At 38.2% G+C, this 23,844-nt stretch overlaps 1 protein-coding gene across 1 annotated transcript in view; it reads right to left on the bottom strand.

Annotated features, from left to right (window-relative positions):
* Trat1 (T cell receptor associated transmembrane adaptor 1) overlaps positions 1–23,844 on the bottom strand; it is a 37,796-nt gene that overhangs the window by 12,074 nt on the left and 1,878 nt on the right. Inside the window, exons 2-3 of the mRNA XM_075963990.1 lie at positions 14,464–14,577; positions 6,650–6,686 (exon numbers count right to left, since the gene is read on the bottom strand). Coding sequence (XP_075820105.1) covers positions 6,650–6,686; positions 14,464–14,577 — 151 coding nt within the window. The remainder of the gene's footprint in view (positions 1–6,649; positions 6,687–14,463; positions 14,578–23,844) is intronic.

Consider the following 23,844-nt stretch of genomic DNA (forward strand, 5'->3'; position numbering starts at 1 on the left):
AGACTCACAAATCAGAATTTTCTGCTTTAACGGAGATCATAAACTGAATCCCACAGCCGGAAAAGAGGCTGGACGCATGCTGTACATTGGCATATATAGTAGAAGAGGCCACACCACAGTGGGCGGGTAACCACAGGCTATAAGACTTCCTACAGCAGCCAGGCTTAGTTAGGATTTTATTGCTGTGAAGAGGCACCATGACCATAACAACTATCATAAATGAAAACATTTAATTGGGGCTGGCTTACAGCTTCAGAGGTTTAGTTCATCATCGTCATGGCAGGACATGGCAGTATGCAGACAGACATGGTGCTGGAGAAGGAGCTGAGAGTTCTCCATCTTGATGGAGACTGATAGAAGATGACAATAGCACTCACTTCTGGTCTTTTCACAGGTATTGACACCTGTGCATGCACATAATAAACAACCTTTGCGGGGACATGCGGGCTCTTCACAAGAAGCACTGGTTATCTTGCAGTTACGAAGGATGGGGCTTGTATCACAGTTATAACAGGAGGATGGATAGATTAGAGATAACCTGAGTACATGTGAGGCATGCCTATAGGCCTTCACCCTCCACAAACTGACCTCAAGTCTCTTTTGCTGAAGACAACACCCACACAACTCATTAAACATAGAGAAGTTGAGTTAGTGCCTACACAGAGCCTTCACCCCAACACGCTAGCATCTTTGGTACAAGACAGTACTTTGTACACTACTAAAGGAGAAATGTAGACCCCAACACAACTACAAACATTTGATCCTCAGTGGAGTCCTGCCTTCAAGATGTGCTAATGCAGTGGTGGCACACAGCTTGCGGGAGTAACCAACCCCTGTTGAATTTGACTTAAGGCCCACTCAGAGAGATGGAACCCGTACTCTAAGCTGCTTGGGTCACCGAGAACCTGAGACTAGATAGCCCAGGGAAGTAGATAAAACTAAATATTTCTGCTCTACTAAAAGAACAGAAATGAAATGATTCCTAGTGACATTTTACTATACTCATAGATCAGCACCTTGTTTATCATTATCAGAGAAGCTTCCTCTTCAAGCAGCTGGGAATGAATACCGAGACCTATAGGCAGACCATTATACAGAAAAGGAGAGAACATGGAACACTCAGCCCTAAAGGAATATTCCCATGAAATCCCTCTCCTTAGGGCTCAGGGAGAAGAGAAGGCAGGAAGAGTGTAAGAGCCGAAGTAGAGGGAGGACACCAGTAGAACAGGCCTGTAAATCAGCAGGATCAACACACAGATGAACTCACAGAGACTAAGGCAGCATGCACAGGGCCTTCATGGGTTTACACCAGACGCATTCCTGGCACTGAAAGGAGTAGTGGACACATGCCCTCATCCCCAACCCCAAAACAATTGATAACCACTTGCAAATGAAATTATTTTCTACAAGAGAGTCACACCGGTGAAACTACTTTTAAGAGTAGGAGACATGGCCATTGCTGTGGAAAATTAGTTTAATGTGTCTTACATTTATTTATGCTCTGGAACATTTGTTTAATGATGGAAAGATATGCTTTTGTTTATGCTGTATTTATTTTACTCTGTGAAGTTGTGATTCTTTGCTTATCTAAAACACCTGGTGGTCTAATAAAGAGCTGAATGGCAAGTAGCGAGGCAGGGAAAAAAAATAGGTGGGGCTGGCAGACAGAGAGAAATCTGGGAGAAAGAGAAGGAGAAAGATAGAACATGGAGAGGAGGATGTCAGGGGCCAGCCACCCAGCCACTCAGCCACCCAGCCAGCCACAGAGTAAGAGTGAATAGTAAGATATACAAAAGTAAAAAAAGGAAAAAAAATCCAGAGGCAAAGGTAGTTGTGATAATTTAAGAAAAACTGTCAATAAACAAGTCAAGTTAAGGCCAGGCATAAATAAGCAAGAAGAAGTCTCTCTGTGCGTGATTTATTTGGGAGCTGTGTCACAGGCCCCCAAAGAGCACAGAATAAATAGTCAAAAAGAGAAAACAACCACATCCATCTGTAGATGGCCAACAGAAAATGAACTCAAAGTGTCATTGGAGGCTTCTTGTCAGAGCTTTACCTTTCTTATTAATTTTGTCTTACGTTTTAATTTTTATTTTATTATATATATTATATTCTCCCCCCACAAGTTCTTTAATGTTTTTATGGGATTCCCGAGTATGTGTCTCTGCATCTATATCTGTGTCCTACACCCTTTGGGGGGCTCTTTTCCTTGTTTCTTTTTTTCTATTCTGATGTGTTGGTTCTATCTTTCTATTTTATATTGTCTCTTAGAAGTCTCTTTTCTAATGAGAGGCAGAAACGAAGTTGGTCCTGGTAGAAAAGGAGGATATGGGATGAAGGGGGAGGGGAAGCACATTCAGGATATATTATATGAAAAAAATCATTTTTAATCAAAATGAAAAAAGAAGAGACTCAGCTCGTATATTCTTATAAGGTATTGGGTCAGGAAAGGACACCGGGGAGGTTACTATCTTAAATATTCTCAGTCTGCAGAACTGGTCTAGAAGACAGTCAGTATGAGCTATGCTAAGAACAGGATTTATATTTCATTAGTATAGTCAACATAGATGGAATTAAGAGAGCCTGTGCTCTGTGGGATTCTAAACATCCAAATGTTGTCATGAAGGAGAGGGGCAACTGAGGCACAGAGGGTTGTGATAAGAGCAGCCCCCATGTCTCCATGACATATGTGTGACACTATTAGAGAAAGCTCAAAGACTGAGGCGTGATTATGCAGATAAAGTAATCACAAACTATGTGACCTTGGAAATTAGAGTGAGACAGGCAACTGGTGAACAGGGGTTTTCTTAGACCTCATGTCTCACTTTTTAATCAAAAAAAAAAGCATCAGAGTTTCTATCCATTACCCCTGCAATTAAAATGTCACCATAGTTTTCAGATGTTTACCCTCAAGTTCATGGATGCTGAATATTTCACCAAGCTTGCAAATGGATGACTAAAATTGACACAATTTCTGAATTTTTTGGATCTCAAACCCATAATACATCCACTATGTACCTTCGTTACACAAAGAGAAAAGAGGTGAGGATTGTATACAATTTATGTAAAAAAAAATGAGGCGGTCCAAAGATAAATAACACAGAGTGTGTATTTCACTTTCTGTTCTGTAAATTCGGATGTTATGTTGTCCTTGGGTTGATTATATTTGTGATCTCCTGATACAGAAAGGACAGGAGCTTCGGGAAACAGGAAGGGCAGAGATAACATTTCTTTTCCTCTAGTGTAGCAGATTTTGCAGAGCTGAGAAGAGTGGAAAGGGATTCCAGTGTGATGGACGTCGGTTTGCTTCTGTCTAACTGAAGAGGCTGCAGTAATTCTAGCCCCACCTCAAAAACATTGGTTTCTCCTTGTTTTCTGTAGATGGTTTTACATTTCAGTGAGTGAAGATAATGGTAACTTTGTTTTTCTGAGTGTTTAATGCTTCCCTACAAAAGCATTTTTTATCTTCAATCCACAGAATCAAGAAAAGTGGACTAGTTAAATGTTCAGAAGTTTGGGAATTAACGTCCCTCTTGTTGGTAGTGTCTGCATTGTATATTCAATTTTTTACTAAATAGAGATATATTGCAAGAGACAATAGATATCTAAGGCATTTTTATCAGACAATAGATTAAATCTTTGAGGGAAGATCTATGCCTTGCTATTTTGTAGTTTTAATTTTGGAAGACTGTTCTCCACGTTACATTGAAACATTCCTGTCTCATTTGTAATGCTCAAGGATAACCAGAGTATGAAACAAAGGATGCAAAACCATGGGATGAAGATAATAAACTGGCTGAAAAAGCCCAGGCTTGACTTCAGTCTCCATAGAGACAGGAGCAGCCTTAAAAGCTTTAGTTGTCATGTTGTCTTTGGGGTATAAAAGTCAATGCTGGCTGATTTCTAATTTTGCTCACCTACAGTGCAAGTAAGACACATGCAGATGAGATGCTGCACCCCAAGCAGCATCTAGACAGCATCTGTCTTAGCCTCTAGGAACCTTCATGATGAATGTGGGGTCTTTTGGTCCCTTAGTGCATAAATGTAAATGATAAACTCTTTCCATGCAACACATGTGTATTAGTGTCTTCTTCACTAGACATGGCAGTTAGGAAAGTGTAGCTCAAGACACGGTGGGTTGAAGGCATTTAAACTCCTATGCCTGATGGTCAACAGGATGATAAACTGCTTTCCTTCATGTAGGGGGCGTTTACTCTTTAGGCATCAGTGATCTTAGTTTATAAATTTCTAGTGTAGTGCTTATTCTTGAGGGATTATTTGCTAAATGAATGACTGTTACATAAGAACCAGCCTTTCCCCACATGTATAGCACAGAAAGAAGCCTAACTGCATTGAGATGGGTATTGTACGAATGAGCTCCTTTCCAACTTTTCTCACACTGATACCAAAGCCATCAATTTAGTCTTTAACTAAATCACAAAACTTTTCATAGCACTATATCTTTTTTTATCTTGTGATAAAAATGTGAGCCTATTCCATCTTGTCTGAAAGTCAGAGATTTTTAGCTTGCTCAGAGTTGTTGACAAAAACTGTAGCTACACACACTGACATAGCGTGTGTTTACTTGGTGTTTTGGACATTAAGGTGGCCCATAGTGGTCGATCTACTCCACCCTGAACAAAGGTCAGGGAATTCGAGCATACTTCTGCTCCTTCTTTGAAATAGTAGGTTTGACCCAGGGAGTGGCTGCCTTCAGGAAACTTGGTCTAGGATGGGTTCGCTGCCTAAACAACAGAATGCTTTTCTCATAAATTAATGGCTTGATGTCTCAAAGTATTGAAGTAAGTAACTATTCTAGTATCTCTTTGTATCATGTTAAAGTAGTCTTTTGCCATCCCCCCTTTTTGTACTGGAGCATAAAAATGTACAGAAAATTAAACACGGGCGTACTCCGAACTCAGAACTTGGAATTTAGCATTGAGTAATAGCTTAGTTGCCCTCCTGATACTGTCCTATGTCTCTGTGTTTCTTTCTTATCTCTGTTCCTCCTACAAAACATTTCTAATCCTCATGCCCCTACTCTGGAATGTGAACCATCTATGGTCAGGAGCCTGGCAGAAGTCACCCCAAAAAGGCAGCACACGGCATATGGCAGCCCAACGTGGTGTGGCTCCCAACGTTTTTTTTTTTTTTTTTTTGAAATAGGCTCACTTAATGCAGCCCTGGCTAACCAGAAACTCAGAATAGACTTTTCTGCCTTGCCTTCTTAGTGCTGGGAATACAGATTAGTGTCACCACCACACCTGGCATAGTGTATCTAAATTACCCTTCAAATGTCAAGAATCAAGTTAATCAGAAAAGAGATGAGTGTTCTCATGTTTGTTGTTAGCAAGTCATTCTTGATGGCATGAAATTATTTCACACCAAAGATTTCTGTATGAAGAATAGTCACAAAAATTTGTTTGCAGAGAATCTACCGACATTCATATCTTGGATATGTAAGAGATATTTTTAAATAGAGCAGAAACTATTATAAAATGCCCTAAACTCTAAAAGCTTCAACTCTTGTCTTGGTCCTGTCCTGTCCTGTCTATCCAGTTAGAGAGATCTCCAACAATTTCTCAGTCCACCATTCTGGAAGATTTGAAGAATCCTGCAAGAAATTATCCTTATTTAGATTTTCAGTCCTAAAACAGAGTTTCTACTATAATGACACATTTGGATTATAATATACTATTCAGAAAGATGAAATTTCTTTACTATGATTCATGCCCTAGACTTAAAAAAATATATTGTATAAACTAGGCTGGGTGGTGCATGTCTTTAATCCCATCACTTGAGAGGCAGAGGCAGCCAGATCTCTGTGAATCTGAAGCTAGCTTAAATTACATAGTGAGTTCCAGGACATCCACAGAGACTCTTTCTCAAAAATCAAAAAAGGTAAAATGTATATATTATATACTTTCTCTGTAACTAATCCAGGAAGTATTAAAGAGATGAAATTAAGTATTATTTTAGAGTATAAATTCATCACATTTCAGTATTGATTGAAATCATCCATGCAAGCAACATTCCACCAAGCAAGTGTGTGTGTGTGTGTGTGTGTGTGTGTGTGTGTGTGTGTGTGTATCTTCTCTATTTGTTTTGTTTGTTTATTGAGACCAAGTCACTATATACCCCAGATTGATCTCAAAATTCACTATGTAGCCCAGGTGGGCCATAAACTTGTGTTCTTTTCTGTCTTGCCCTCTCTACTGCTGGTATTAAGGCATATGCCTCATGCCATCAAGCCTTGTAACTTATCTTAAGCTTCATGAGGTTTTATATATTTCCTTCTATTCTGCTTTCTGAAATGTCATATAACCCTATATAAAATTAGACTGCAGTCTTAAAGTTCCATCTTAGTTATAATATAGACATATGTTCAGATTTTGATGAGAGTTTTATAGATGTCAGGTTAGATTCTTTTTACTCTTCACTCAGCTCTTTGACTGACTTGATGTATTAATAACTAGATGATAATGTTATGGCTTCCAAATTTCAGATGAGAGTAATGTAATTATAATTTACTTTTCATTTTCTTTTTGATCAAGTGATAACATTTCTGTGTCAAATCCATAAGCAATATAGCATTTGCTACTTCCCTGATTAATTGAAAGTCATAATGCATTATTCAATTTTTACATACCTTGGAATGTAGTCATCATAGTATCTGTACACTTTATCTGAAACATAGTAAAAACATACAAATTAAAAGAAATGTCTACACATTTAAAAATATTTTACCAAATGTTCTGAGGGAGCAAAGCCTTGGTGTAAATTTACAAATTTGGTCAAGCCACAACAGCTCCTACTAATTGAACTGGGGAGGATATGATTTGGTGGTGATCTGAGAGTATCAAGGGGTTCCTGTACCAATGTTTACTACTCAGGATGACAGTATCATGGAGTGCACTGAAACTTTTAAGAGTGTAATCTAAGGGAAAGTCCTTTAATTACTCAGTGTTGCTGTGAGAAGGGAGTAAGCATGTTGTCATGTGACTGCTGGGTAATTTTTGGAAGACACTCATAAATACAAACAAAACTGACTGCTCCCCTCTGTCCTCTGACTGGAGAAGTATTCAGTTAATCTAACATGTAGACTTGCCATTGCTATCTGATAGGAGTTGACATAGTCAAGGGGCAGACCCTAAGCTTTAACTGTTAAGATTTTGAACTTTCCACAGTTACAAGCTAAATAAAACCCTTTTCTTTACAAAGTTAATTACCTTTGGTGTTTATTGTAATAATATAACAAACAGATAAAGACATCTTCCTTTATGAACCAATCAAATGTTGTTTTGGTAATGTAAGATGAAAACAAGACAGCTTGGGCATAATATTGAGCTAGATGCATAACTATTTTGTACATAGAAAACACTGAGAAAAATCTGGGACTTCTATTCCTGTCACCCTTGTTTCTGACCATTGTGAAACACTGACATAGTTTCTGCCTTTAAGTCCATTAACACTCCTGTGGTTTTTTGGTTACTTCTATTTTTGTTCATATTGGTTCTAATAGACCTTTTTTAAAAAACAACAACAACAATTCTACTTATAAAGTGGGAAAAGGCGTGATATATCATGTATTTATTTCTGTATTTAGAAAAAAAAACTGCTTATAATCAGATCAAGACCACTTTCCAGATTTGTTTGGTGTCTTGCTTTGAATGAGAAATGTACCCAAAGTCTTGGGCATTTGATGACATGGTCTTCAGCTGGCCATGCTGTCTGAGGTGATTTGGGAGGTGTAGCATCAGTGAAGGAAGTATGTCACTGGGGATGGGTTTTGAAAATTCAAAACCATTCTCTCTCTTCTCTCTCTCTCTCTCTCTCTCTCTCTCTCTCTCTCTCTCTCTCTCTGTCTCTCTCTCTCTCTCTCTGTCTCTCTCTCTCTGTCTCTCTCTCTCTCTGTCTCTCTCTCTCTCTCTCTGCTTTGCCCTTGCCCTTGAGGATGCACACTCTAAACTTCTTGCTTGAGTTGCCATGTCCCATGCCTTCCACCATGACAGACTTGTATTCCTTTGGAACCATAAGCCTAACTCTTTCCTTTAGAAGTTATCTTGATAATGATGTTTTATTACAACAACATAAGAATAGCTAATGCACTTGAAATTTAAGTACATCCATAAGGAGATAAAACCTAGGATGATGTATCATGAAACATACTCGTGGTTAGGAATCAGCTAATATTGGATTTGGTACCAGGGCACATGCTGTGGGACAGTATGAAAATTGGTCTAAAGCTATGCTTATTAGTCCATCTGTAGAAGAGAATAGCAAAACCTAGCATCATGGAGTGGATATGGAAAATAATTAAAACAATGTCAAGACATTTTATAAAATGACAGAGCTACCTATCAATATCATGTGGTCTAAATTCATATCATATAAGCCACAGCTTGTGCTCATTAAATTGTAAAGTTTCTTCATGAATGAGTGAACTTGAAATAGACTTATTCAGTTATTGAAGTGAAATAAATAACATGAGTAAAGTTTAACTTGGAAGGAAACTTCACCTTCATGGAAATTTCACCTTTACAGAGGGAATTGCCACCAGCTGAACATTTTTTTTGCTTATAATAAGAAATTGAAAATAAAATAAAGAATATTTTTTAATTAAATAAAGAATATAGGGCTAAGTAGTTACATTGACAGACTGCTTGCCTAGCACATATGAAGCCCTCAGATCCCCAGCACCATATGAACTGGTCGTCGTGGTCCATTTCTCTAATCCCAGCATTTTGAAAGTCAAAATAAGAGAAACAGAAATTCAAGGTCATCCTCTACTATATAGAGAGTTTGAGGCCAGCCCGATGTACATGAAACCTGTCCTCAAAATTAAACTAAAACAAACAAGAATGTCATTTATTAATAAGAATAAAAAATTAGTCTCCCATAAAATATTTTTTTAAACTGGCAAATATTTTTATAATATAAGGACATCTAGGTGAAAAACAATTGCCGTATTAATATTGGTGCCTTGAAAATATACTCATGTAATGTTGGAAAGAGTAACTCTAGAGTAGTGAAATACCAAAGAATGTTTCATCCCCTGAATAAAAAAGAAAAAAAATTGCTTCTTTGTCAAAAATCAGGTGTTCAAAGATGTGTGGATTGATATCTGGGTCTTCTATTTAGTTCCATTGGTCCTCCTTTCTGTTCTTATGCCAATACCAGACTCTTTTCAGTACTAGAGCTCTGTATTAGAGCTTGAAGTCAGGGGATTGTGATGCTTCCAGAAGTTCTTTTATTGGACAGAATGTTTTGGCTATTTTTTTTTTTTTTTTTTGCTTTTCCATATGAAGTCGAGTACCATTATTTCAAGGTCTGTGAAGAATTTGCTGGGATTTTGATGGGCTTTGCATCAAAACTGTAGATTGCTATTGTCAAGATTGCCATTTTTACTTTGCTAATTCTGCCCACCCAAGAGCATGTGAGATCTTTCCACTTTCTGATGTCTTTTTGAATTTCTTTCTTCAAAGATTTAAAGTTCTTGTCATACAAGTCTTCTGCTTGTTTGGTTAGAGTTACTCTGAGATATTTTATGCTATTTGTGGATATTGTGAAGGGTGTTGTTTCTCTGATTTATTTCCTAGACCTTTTATTATCAGTGTACAAGAGGGATTCTAATTTTTTTTGAGTTAATCTTGTATCCCGCTACATTACTGAAAGTGTTTATGAGTCATAGAAGTTCCTTCCGAGAATTTTTGGATCGCTTATGTAAACTATCATGTCATCAGCAAACAGTGAGAGTTTGAATTCTTTTATGATTTTTATCCCCTTGATCTTCTTTTGGTGTCTTACTGCTCTAGACCTCAAGAACTATATTGAATAGATATGGAGAGAGAGGACAAGAATGAAAATAGACCCTTACCATGCACAAAACTCAAGTTCAAATGGATCAAAGACCTCAACATAAATCCAGCCACACTGAACCTTATAGAAGAGAAAGTGGGAAGTATACTTGAATGCATTGGCAAAGGAGACCACTTCCTAAATATAACCCCAGCAGCACAGACACTGAGAGAAACAATTAATAAATGGGACGTCCTGAAACTAAAAAGCTTCTGTAAAGCAAAGGACACAGTCAACAAGATAAAATGATAGCTTACAGAATGGGCAAAGGTCTTCACTAACCCCACATCAGACAGAGGTCTGATCTCCAAAATATAGAAAGAATTCAAGAAATTGGTCATCAAAAGAACAAATAATCCAATAAAAAAAATGGAGTACAGATCTAAACAGAGAACTCTCAACAGAGGAATCTAAAATGGCTGAAAGACACTTAAAGAAATGCTCAACATCCTTAGTCATCAGAGAAATGCAAATCAAAACAACTCTGAGATTCCATCTTACACCTGTAAGAATGGCCAAAGATCAAAAACACTGATAACAACTTATGCTGGAGAAGTTGTGGGGAAAAGAGAACACTTCTGCATTGCTGGTGGGAATGCAAGCTGGTACAACCCCTTTGGATGTCAGTGTAGTGATTGCTCAGAAAATTAGGAAACAACCTTCCTCAAAAGCCAGTAATACGACTTTTGGTTATATATCCAAAGGATGCTCAATCATGCCACAAGAACATGTGCTCAACTATGTTCATAGCAGCATTTTTTTTTTGTCATAACCAGACCATGGAAACAACCTAGATGCCCCTCAACAGAAGAATGGATAAGGAAAATGTGGTTCATTTACACAATGGAGTACCACACACCAGTAAAAAATAATGACATCTTGAATTTTGCAGGAAAATGGATAGAGCTTGAAAACATTATTTTGAGTGAGGTAACCCAGACACAGAAAGACAATTATCACATGTACTCACTCATAGGTGGTTTTTAAACATAAAGCAAAGAAAACCAGCCTACAAACCACAATCCCAGAGAACTTAGACAACAATGAAGACACTAAAAGAGACTTACATAGATCTTAATCTACATGGGAAATAGAAAAAGACAAGCTCTCCTAAGTAAATTGAGAGCCTGGGGACCTTGGGGGAGGGTTGAATTGGAGGGCAGAGGCAGGGAGGGGAGCAGAGAAATATGTAGAGCTCAATAAAATTGAAGAAAAATAATTGCAATAAACTTTTGTGAGAAAAATAAAAGCATTAAAAATAGCATAAGGTCCTTAAATAGAATGAAAGAGGGCTAAAACTCTAAAATAACAAATGAAAATAGATGCATATGGAATATTATATATCAGAACAACTGCAGAAGAAACACAGAGAGAAGACTTTGAAAATCCAAGGACACCACATGCTTCACTAACCTTAGAAAAACAAATGTGTGTTTGGATACTAGCTAGACCATCACTGCTCGGGTAATTTTAGTTTTACAGTCTTTCCTAAGCAGGTTAATAGCCAATGATCTCTTGCTGAGCATGAAGGTGAGCAAGCTCAGGCTCCTGCAAAGACCTTTCTGTTCCAGAGGCTCAGAAGTTTATTTGAGAATAAATGGCTTGATTTAAATGTTGCCTAGTCATCTCAGAGCTACGTGGCCAAACTGCAAACTGTGCTCTGCTACAGAGCAGCAAAGTGTGCAAGATCGTCAGTGAGAAGAGCTGGGTGAGGTTCCCCCACCCTCCCCTGTGATGCAGACACAAGGCTTGTGGTTGGTGTAGATGTGAGAGGCTGTGATGCAGAGACATTTGCTTTTATGTTTCCCCTTTAGGGTGTCTACTTTTCTCTGCCCACTCTGGTACAGCAAGAAACAACAGCACATGGCTGAAACACTAACACTGAATTCTCAGGTTCATTTCGGTCAAAAACATGCCACGGTCTAGTGAAAAGAAGGTTCACTGATAAGACTAAAACACACACAAACCACACACTTGTTTATCCCTCTCAAATCAAAGAGAAAGAGTTGAATAAATAATATTCTTTGGATTTAATGGAAGAAGAGGAAAATATATTATCAGGAAAAGAAACAAACATACTCCTCCTAAAGGTTTGGACAGCGCATTTAATAAAAATAAAGATTTGTTTTGGAAAGCAGAGAGAGGACTCATTTTCAAAGCTTCTAGCTAGCTGCTACAAAAAGCGTCAAGACAAGGCTTGTCTTGTCTATCTGATTGAATGTGCAGATATTATGCTGCCGCTGGGAGGAGGGTTCCTTTTGTAAGCTATTTAAGACAACTCCGAAGTTTCTTCACTGACTGTTGACCGAGGAGGAGTCATATCTTGCAAGTTTCTCAGCCACAAAGAGTAGCACAAAGATGCTAACATAAAAGTGGCATGAGGTCAATAGCAGGAGCATTACACTTGCAGACCACGTGGGAGAAAGCTGACTGGGGTGACAAAAGTCTCCTCTAACCCGTCTTGCCAAAGAAATGGAGCAAGCGAGTCCTCAGCATTAGGACTTGTGTTTGCAGAGACAATCCCTACCACCTGTAGTCTCTGGGGGAGGATAAATATTATTTGTTCCTGTGAATTGGACAAGATAGGAGGGTAGATATTCATACTGGAGGAAAGCTGCTGGGAGGGGCTGGGCAGTTGGAAAGGCGAAGGAGAGCATCTGGCCCTTGGAGAGCAACGGCGAGGCTGCTCTAAGGTTCATCATCTTGTTTGCACATTAGTCTATACAGTGTGTTCCACCTAAGATGTGTATATCAAATAAAATGACCTGACAGCCACTGAAGCCTCAAAACACCCACAGACATGGAGTCGACTGTGGACTTGCAGGAACACAGCAGTGGCTGCTACAGCCCTGGATGTTGTTAACTTGTTATATAATATAAATATGGGGACAGGAATTTAGCCAGGGTGGGCAGAGGATCTCCAGGGCACAGACGATACTGGGGAACAGATGCTGACTGAAATAATGCACTAAAGTTAAGTAAAGGGATGGGGCCCACGAAATGTCCTTGGTGATTACTGTGGAAAAAAAGAAGGAAGGAGGGAATTACTGTGTAGAAAAAGCAAGAGGCATTGCGTCCATGGGGTCTGTGATGTGAACTATACCAGATACACAACCAATTCTGGTAAATTCCAGCCCTGTGCAAAGTTATGTGTATTTTCTCACAAGACCCTTATGGTCTGCATGTTTTCCGTTCGCTGTCAAAAGGAAACTGAGACTCAGAGAAGTTGCTACTTGCACAAAATCTGACAGCTGAAATCTAACATCAGAGTGTATTTTAATTTACATCAAATTTGATTTTATTTAAAAGTTATGCTGTTAAAAATCAAATGGCTGGCATTGATCAAAAGAAAGACATTATACATTCAATTTATTGTTATCCATTTTCAATTTTTTCTCCACCACACTACTTTTAAAAAATAGAGCTGAGACAATAATGGCTTATATAATTTTTTTTAAAAGATCAAACCTATGATGCAAAGCTAAATGCAAAGAGACTGCTTCTATTTGTATGATGGAAATGAACTGGATATTGATAAATAAAATCTAATGCACAAAGCACCAAGAGTGAAAATTATAAAACCTATTCACATTGAGATATAAAAAACTAGTGTATGTCCTTCTTGGAGACTCAGGCCCGATTTTGATATTGGATTGCTGTATGAGGCCAACTATGTCATTCTCAAGTACCTCTCACTCTTTAAAGTCTGCATCACAATGACTTCTCAACGTTTTATGCTGCATTATCAACACTTAGGAAGCTTCTACGTGGACCAAGGACACACTCCAAAATTTGATCATCATTTGCATTAGCTTCACGCAGTTTCCTTAGACATATGCGCTCTGTTTTACTACAGTTTGCTAACTTGGTTTTAGCTCTTTTCGTGAGATTGGAGAAAACACTTTTCTTCTTTTTTGTCTTCTTTTTTTTTTTTTTAAAAAAAAATCTTTCCTGACCACTTAGAGCTCTATCCTTGGATTATAAAGGCAATTCCCAGAAATGGTTGAGCTCTGGTTCTATTGTGCACTGATCCATGTATTCAGTGTGCACATGCCAGATGCCCACTGTGTACAAGCTGTGCAGATTATACCATCGTAATTACGGCATGTGTAGGTAATAGTCACCTGGCTAATAAAAGCAAAGCTAATAGCGGTAGTGACAGAGCACTGGCCTGTTCCAGGCCTGCCGTGTAGTACCAGGCCCAGGCTCAGGCTGTGGCACTTCTAGTCCTGCGGCCAGAGCCTGGGAGGACTGTGTAACTTCAGTACAGCCTTGGGGAGCAAGTTCTCACTCCTGTCACTGTCTTAAAAGACTGCCATTTCCTGATTTGTTCATTTAGAAAAGCCTGCTCACCGGAATAAGTCCTTCCATCTCTCGCTCCTGAGACAGAGACAAAGCTAAGTTTGGGAGCCTCTTCTCACATCTTGAATGTTATTTTGTTCTTAAAGAGAGCCTCCAGCGTGAAAACAATACCGCAAGGATTTCTCATGGTTACAATACACTGTTAATGACATTTCATAACACTGTCTACTCCAGAGGTCTGCCAGTGATGCCAGAGTCTGCTTTCAAGCCGGTGCCATACAACAGTTTGCCAAAAGGTCTTACCTCGTTGCCGCTGCTTCTCTACATAGTGGGAGATATTGAATATCACCGATATAACCAGAGCCAAGCCCAAGAAGGCTAGAAGTCCCCAGAGGAAAAAGGGGCATCCAGAGTTTCCTGGAAACAAAAGTAGATATGTCTGTGATACAGCAGCTAACCACACATATGTTTTACTTCAACAAATGCCATGAGCCACACCACTGCCTTTAGCTGAGTGTGGCAGTTCACACTGGTGAGTGCGGCAGTTCACACTGGTGAGTGCGGCAGTTCACACTGGTGAGTGCGGCAGTTCACACTGGTGAGTGCGGCAGTTCACACTGGTGAGTGCGGCAGTTCACACTGGTGAGTGCGGCAGTTCATGCCAGTGAGAGCAGCACTTGAGTGGCTAAGGTACTAGAAAGGCTAGGCATCTGGGCGAGCCTGGATTTCAAAGGAAGGGGCTGTCTCAGAATTAATTACCTAATTTCCTTCGCTTGTAATGAGTGGCAAATCTGCCAGAAGATTAATAGACATCGACCATCAGATATTTGCAGATTTCAAAGTGTTGATAAGTCTCCAGATTCAGCGTAGTTAAATCAAGCTTCCATATTTTTAGTGTTAATAAAATGAAAGATAAATTTGGCTATTAAAGGGTGACAAGTGGTGACTGATTATAAGATCTCAGTTCAAAATCAAGATTACCCTGATACCCCTGAATGTTCATTGTGTGGACTCTTCTCAGATTTTATTCTTCATACTAAAATTTTATTTCTGTGCTTTTTTTCTTTTTTTTTTTCCAGGAAATCACTTGGTCCTTTTCATCAGCCCTGGGACTGTAGCACATCAGCTGTTGGAATTAAACAGTAATTCCGCAATCACTGTAGCACAGTTTTATTAGCTGGAGCCGCAAGGACCTTTCCTCACTACTGAGTGTTCTAATAATGGACAGGGGAGAGTTCACTGCTATGAAGGACTCTCTCTTCGTTTTATTTCTGAGCAATAAAATGATAGGTAGGTTATTGCCAGTCTATTACCCAAGATGATTTATCGTTACCTCCACACATTGATGAGCAACTGTGAAAATAACAGACCAGAGTTGGTATATCTTGGTAATCATACCAACATGACCGATGCCTTACACTGATCCCAGAAGAGTAATTTCTAATTCTCTGATATAAACAATTAGATGTATCCCTATGCCAGAGTGTACACCTGATACTAAAGAATCAAAAACTCAAAACAAAACCAACCAACCAACGGAGGCCTTGCATTCGAGAAACTCCTTTGTGGTGAACAAATGTCACGTATATAATTAGAACTGCAAGCTGAAAATAGCTTGGAGGTGAAAGTAACTGTAAGAGAGACCACAGCCCTTCAGAGGCCTGACTCTCTCACCATGAGGCCAAGTCAGAGACCATTTTAGAACCTTTTAGGAAATTAAAATATCACTTCACTAAACACAATAAGCATAGTGATAAAAACTTCACAGAGGAGGAATTTGTTTTGCTTCCCTCCTCTGCCTTTAAGCATCAAATGAGAAAGCTGGGTGTCAATGAAATCTTCTTGGTGCCTCTCTCCTGTTTTCTGCATCTCAAATATGATGTTTAGATTCTGACCATTTCTTTGACTTATTTTTGCCCTCAGATGTTCGTGTATTCAAGTGTGCACCGTTGATTTTTAAATAAACATGCAGATAAAAGAATCAAGTATACTACAAATATATTTGTGATATAGAGGTGCACATTCATATATACATATAATTTACATGTCATTTATATGTATATGTGAGAATGTGGCGTATGTGAATGAATGTGTGTGGGTGGATACATGAAGACTAGAGAGGTTGTGGGTATCTCATTCCATCATTTTTTGCCTTGCTCCTTTTAGGCACAGTTTCTCACCAACAAGCTCCAGTCATCCTCCTGTCTCAATGCTGGCTTTACAGGACTCACAAGAAGCCACACCCAATGGTTTGGTTGTTTTGTTTCTTAAATGTGGATGCTAGGATCGGAACTCGGTTCTTCCTGTTTGCACTCTTACCTACTGAGCCAGCCCCGAACATTATATATTCCACACATATATTGCTCCAATTTTAACTAGTTTGAACTTCATTTGAAGTCAGAAATATTTGTCTACTTATTACTTGCTCTTTAATTTAATTCTGTTATCCCTGTATCTTCAGGACATCACAAGCAATTGAGTAGAGGGCCATTTCTGACACCCTTCTGTGACAACATATTATTTATAAAATAATTTCAAGGATTAATTAATTAATAATGGAAAAAACTGGTAGTGATAATGAAATGTGTGGGTTTTTTCTTTAAGTGAGTATTTATGTTTCATAAAATGTAAAAACATTAGAAGCCTTAATAATGTTTTTCCTGTGCAATAGTTTTATTAAAAGCACCAAATTTTATTAAGAGCAACTGATGTGTTCCTCATGAACAAAACTCCACCAAGTATTTATGAGCATTCTATAATATAATAGCTACTAACTATATCAAATATGCTTAGAAATTCTGCATGTAACATGATGTTTATATACACAAAACTACTTGATTACTCACCTGCTTTTGTTTATTTGAAACAATCTTGTGTGACTCAGGCCATCCTTGAACTCACCAGTGCTGGGATTACATCAGTAAGCTACCATGCTTAGCATTTACTGATTTCTGTTTAGGTAACTGCTTGAAAAATAAAACCATGAGGAGCCTAATGATACTGGTAAAGTATTGGCTGCTAAAATTACACACCCTTAATGCTTTTAGGTTAAAAACTGTGAAGATGAAGAACCAGATGGAAGAATATATAATACTGAGCCTGGAGAGATTCTCAGTGGGTAAAGGTGCCTGCTGCCAAACTTCATAATATTGAGAAAGATCCCTGGAGCCCACATGGTGGAAGAAGAGAGCCACCTTCTGCAAGATGTCTCCTGACCTCCATACACAAATAAATAAACATAATTTTAAAATGTTTTTAAGACTGTATATATGATGTAAAGGACTTTTATAACTTAACACCCAAGGTTTTAAGACACAATCTGCTATCTTCTCTGAGCAGCCTGGCTTTGTTTATATATGCTCAGTAGGCAGAGTTTTCATGTTCATTCTTGTTTTAGTGGATCCCACCACATCACCCAACACTTCCCACCACCTCACCATCACCACATCAGCCAACACTCCTAGCAGAACTATCATCTTACCATCTAGCCCCAGATGCTCTCCTCTCTGCTGAACTCTAGTACGTGGGTGAGGGCTTTTTTCCCATGGATGTGTATGCATATTGCCTATATATTCACAGATGTATGTACTGGTGTATTTGCCCATGTGGAGGATATGATGACCAGAGGGTGAATTGGCTCTTTCTCTCTTGCTTGTCACCTTATTTTTTTGAGACAGGGTCTCTCTGTGAACCTGGATGTCACTGTTTTAGCTAAACTGACTGGCCAGCAAGTCCCTGGGTTTTGCCCCTTTCTGCCACGCAGTGCTGGGATTGTAGGTAAAGGCCACCACATCCAAGTTTTACATGGATTTTTGGGATACTAACTTAGGTTCTCATTCATGAGCAACAAGTACTTTACCTTCTGAACCCTTTCCTCAGCCCCAAGCTTTTCTTCTGGAATGTTCTCAACCGCCTATGATATCACTTTTTATTCTTTATCATAAACTCTTTCCACAAAATTCTACTTTAGATTTCCTTCTTATCTTTTGGGACTTAACTATTTTAATCTCTCCATATATACCATGCTTCACCTACAATGACATACTTGTAGACATCAATAGATATCCTACCATGTTATGTTCTTATGTCTCTGTTAATTGTCCTTTGCCCGAAATGTCTTTCTCCATAGATTAACTCAAACAGACATTCTTCTCTCAGAGACTTTCCTTCATCTCTTTACACATTATCAGGCATTCTGTTAATCACCTATGTACCAATTTCACTACCAATTGAAATTTGAACCTTCTAAGGGCCAGACAAAGACTTTATCTTTGTCTCCATAGTTTAATTTCCCCATCTGTAAAAGGAAAGTAATAATAATGCGTGTTGTTATGAGATTGGGTGAGACGTTTTCAAAACAGTGTAACTAACTATTAAAATGCGCAATAGATGTTGGTTGTTGATGTTAGTATTCTCTTTGCTATGTTGTCTTCTTACCCCTGGTAAGTATGCTATGATTTCTGCAATGAATTTAGGAGATTGCCATTTCTCACTAATTACCACCAGCTCACTCAATGACTACAAAAATGAATGAAAGGTAATTAATATCAGGTCCGAGAACCAAAAGAAAGGTTCTGGCCAAGTATGGCATCTAGACATATCCACAACCCAGGAAGAGACGCCACAGATCCTGTTCCACTTATCTCTAACTCTATTGAGGGAAGACACAACTTCCCAGCGTCTGGGAAACATGTCTCTCTGCAAGAGACAGTAATGCACAAAGTCACTGTAGCTTTGGTAAAAGTGGGCATCAACAATACCCAGAACTAAAGAAATTCGTCTGCTCTGAATCTATAATTACCAAGAAATGTGGTGGTTATTCGTTCATTTCCCAGAAAACTTGAAATAGGCAGTTAGTGGTGGCTAAGCTCAGAGGTGTGCCCTCTATAAATATAAAATCTGTTTTCTTTTGGGAGTGTGATTGATGTCAGAAAAAGTCTGGAAAAGATAATTTGAAAACTTTTACAAGTGGAGCTAGGCTGAGGTCAGCCACCAAGCCAGGACATTCCCTCCTAAAGAGTTCACTGTGAACATGACCTCCTGGTGAGATACCTAACAATGCTGGGAAGCCTGTCCTGAGAATTTGCTCTCTCTGCTCTTCTCTTTTCAGCATTTGAACCTAAAAACCTAAAGTGTTTATTTTCCTTAAGCTCCTACCCTCCTATGGAATAAACCCAGATGTTTTTCTATGTGTTCATAGCATAATTCTTCCTTCAGACACCTCACCAAGCAGCTAAGATAACTGGTTATTCTTAAAGAAAGAGTACAATCCAAATTACTTTTTGACAAATAGCCATCATTTTTAAAAGCTTATTCCTCACAGCTACATAGAGTAGTAACAAGTATGCGGTCTACTATAATTTACTATGCATTTTCTAAGTACACATCTTGCAATTAAGTTATTGTAAACTTGCCCCAAATGTTGTGCTGGATATATTGATAATTTACTTTTGGTGAAACTGAACTTTAGAAATAATCCAATCTAGAAGCCATGTACCAGACTTCTAAGAGGGTTTGGGATCTTGATCATGTACTCATTTCAAGGAATGTAGAATTGATTTTGGAAATTAAATTTGACACTATGAAAATATCTGAGTTTGTTCATGGGTAGAAAAATGATGGGCTCAGATAGCTTTTGACTGCACAATAGGACCCAATTCCTAAGAGGATATGACAGTGTAGTCCATTGACTAACCATTAACGTGTACAACATGCCCTAAACTGGCAACAGAGAGTTGGGGTTCAGGTTGTAGTCAGTAAATAAAATCTAGAATTCTCCATTGCACTTTTTATGTTGGTTTGTTTCCCATATTTTCTGCCTTTGTTATCAGGACAAAAGAAAACAGGTTTAAAGAAAAAAGAAATGGTCATATGAAACTCATCACTAAATTTAGTACTTATAAAAAATACTGCAGAACAGTTATTTAAGATATCTAAAATATAAGGATCTCAAGAATGATCCACTCTTACACTGCACCTGAATATTGCTTGTCCATGACCTTTCACGTAGCCTTCCGTAGACACATTTCTACAACTTTGTAATCGTCATTTTGATGAACTGTGTCCTTTGATCCCTAATTCGTCCTACACCTCGACTTATGCGGTTACTTCTCATACTATTATATATTTCTGATACTGCTTCGTCTGGGGAATAACAAATACAGAAAATAATAATGAATCCCTGTCACTTGACATTTTTGTAATATTGCTAAAGTTAATTTTTCTTCTTAGTGTTTGCTTTCATTTCCACCAATTTCTATTATTTTGTATACAGTCAATACATTGCTATGCTGCGAATAAATAAGATAAAACCTAATATAAAAGTCATAGTTCAAAGAAGTAAATAGAAAGCACTTATTTTTGATTGCACTAAAAATAGTTATAAACCGTCCTGTTATATAAGCAAAATTATATTTCAAATAGAAGTTGCACCTTCTATTTTCCAATTAAAAGGAGAAGTGAGTTATATTAATACATTAATTGCTACAGAAAGATAATTTTGCTTTCTGCTACACATAAACAACGCAAACACCATTTTATGCTAAAATTCTGACAGCGTTTATGAACTATGTCAGTGGTACTGTGTAAGAACTTGGATCGCACTGTACACTCCCTTGGGGAGTGTTTCATTGTTTATAAAACAAACTGTTTTACATGATCAGTTCTAGACTTTGCCGATACAATCTAAACTGTTATATACTGGGAAAGGTTTAGACATGTGAAGGGGAAGTGGTTGAATATGGGCTGTACTTCTCTCTGACTTGAGGACTTTGTGCTTCTGTTTTTCAATAACTTTTTCTTCATTAATGAGATTTGAACTTTAAATAAGAAGATTTTTACTTGGAAGCTTTTTATTTTGTGTTTTGACATTCTTAACATTTTTTTTCATTCTCTTGATTGCCAGCAATGCCCACCCTCACACTGAAGAGTAAAACAAACACATCAAAAGAGCAAAGATTGGTTGATTAAATGGAAGAAATTCCAAACATATCTCCTCATCCCTCTGAGTTTCTATGAGTTTAGAGGGCACCCTATAGTACCTATCAACATTTGTTGAACAAGAGCAAGTTTAAGAAGCATTACTAGTTAATTGTACCTTCATTTATATAGTTTTTCTTGACGTAAAAAGAATTTGTGCACAATATGAATTTGGGTATTTACACCACTAAAAAGTCAAAGGCGTAGGAAATCATTTGTGAGGCAATGGCAGATAGAAAAATAATGTGAATTTCTATCTAGTTTTCGATCACCAAGGGCTATTAACAGTGGATTTAATTGTAAGATCTCTGCCTCTTGACCCCAAGAGAGACATACATGGATCTACATAGGAAGGAGAAAAAGACAAGATTTCCTGAGTAAATTGGGAGTGTGTCACGAGAGAGGGTAGAAGAGGAGGGGGAGGAAGGCAGGGGAGCATAAAATATGTGTAGCTCAATAAAAGCAATTAGAAAAGATCTCTATCTCTCTTAAAGTCAACAGGTATTTACAGGTACTGTATATGGAGTTCATAATTTCACATGTTATGGAAGGAGACCTGGTGAAGCAAATGTAATGCTTTTCTATTATCAGACTTCTTTAATGCAGAAATTCTATTAATTTATTAAAAGCTATTAATAAATAAACATAATGTTTTACATATTTCAGGCTATCTTTATCTAGAACAAGAACATGGATTTGCTACAAGAGGAGGTACCTCTTGGTACCTTCCTTTGATTTATAAACTCCATTAGAACAGTGGGCATTCTTTTGCAGTTCACAAATGTTCATATTTATTTGAAGCATCCAAATATTTTGGAAGAATATTGAATTGATATTACAATACCCATATGTCTACTTGTGACACATATTTTTTTTCTGAGTGTGCTGGTAGCTGTGTTGAGCAGAGCATAGTTTTGATTTGAGGATTATAGCAGGTTGTCACCATGTCCACATTCCAAACTGCCATCACCTAGGCCCATCATCACCAACAAAGATTATGAGAAACATAGATGCTAGCGTCAATGGAGCTTTCATATTAGTTCCATGTTTCCAAGTAAATCACTTGTTTTTAATGCAAAATCTGAAACCCGCCAACTTCAAAATGAATTCCTGCCATGAAAAGAAGGTATCTGAGATGTGAATGATACAGCTCGCAGAGAAGATAGCAGTACAACCTTTGATATTCCTGTTTTCACACAGCCTGAGAATGAGAACAGGACTGGGCCACCGGAAGTTGTGTAACCTCCTTCTTGCAAATCACTGATCCTCAGTTAGCCAGCTGTCAGTCTGGAGTTCCCAACTCCAGCCTTGTGGCACCAGGCCCACCTCTTTCTAAAGCATCTGGATTCCTCTTAGTTTTTATCTAAGTTGACTGAAAAACATGTACATAGGCCTGGGAAGTAGACAGCAGTTTTTAAGAGACCACGCTACAGATTTCTCTGATGCTAGATTCCTTTGTTGGTTTTGCAACTAAGCTGTACATGAGATTGGTAAACTTCACCGATGCTCTGGGGTTGATGTGCGGTCCCACTCCCTGTTGCAGACAAGCAGATGCTCATCCATGCTAAGTAACTTCATCTTGTGCACCCACTCTGTCTATTGTCAGAGAAGCAACCTAGCAGGGCTGCAGACATAGCAAGGGCATGCGGAACCCTTCAACGCCCCCAAAATACTAGAGTTGAACGTTTTGTAAAGGTCTATGCTATTTTCTATATATTAAAAATACTGTGATAATTAAATAAAATTTAAAATGTGTAAGAATTTGTGCAATGATGATTTGTTATTAACTACTAACTTGTAGATATGTGTTTTTCATAACTGTGGCCTCTAAGTGACGGTGTGTTTTTTCTGTTGATTAGTTTGTTTAAATTTACTGACAAATATTACTTGATGTTGCATGGCAGGAACTCTTTCTGGATGTTTAAAAGAATGCTTGAGTTTAAGAGGCCATTCATAACTAGTCAACCCTAGTTTCTAAAGAAGTGTCACTGAAGTTGCAGTGGGCAAAGACAGTGGGAACCCCACAGAGCAAACAACAAAGGCAGTCAAAGTGTTAACTAAATGGTGAATCATTGTTTATTAAATGATGGACAAAAGGAATGTATTTCTTTATTTGATCTGGTTAATATTCATTTTATACAAGTGGGAAAGCATGGCCTTAGTTATTTTATCATTATGGTTATTTTATCTATTTAAACATGAAAAATGCTGTCACCAGATTCCCTTAGCTCATATTAAATTTTGTATGGTGGAGGCAATTTTTGCTTTTAAGATCTAAGATGCTGACCGGGCGGTAGTGGTACATGCCTTTAATCCCAGCACTTGGGAAACAAAGGCAGGCAGATCTTTGTGAGTTCGAGGCCAGCCTGGTCTACAAGAGCTAGTTTCAGTACAGGATCCAAAGCTACAGAGAAACCCTGTATCAAAAAAACAAAACAATAACAACAACAACAAAAAAGAGATGCTTTAATGGTAAACACTTTCATCTCTGCTTTGGGAAGACTTCATTGGCTATGACAACACTCCAGCCCTGTGCCAAAGTGCTGAGAGGCGAAGTATATGGAGAAAGCTTACTGTTATCTCTTCTAGAGGAGATTCAGTAGGTTTCAGAGATCGTTGAACATCATATTCATTGCCTTTGAACTTCCCCTTCCCAAGTTCTTATCAGCAGCATGGGCAGAGAACTGCTGTGTCCATTTCTTACAT

This window comes from Microtus pennsylvanicus, chromosome 1 (assembly GCF_037038515.1).
Source record: "Microtus pennsylvanicus isolate mMicPen1 chromosome 1, mMicPen1.hap1, whole genome shotgun sequence".
Taxonomy (NCBI): Eukaryota; Metazoa; Chordata; class Mammalia; order Rodentia; family Cricetidae; genus Microtus; species Microtus pennsylvanicus.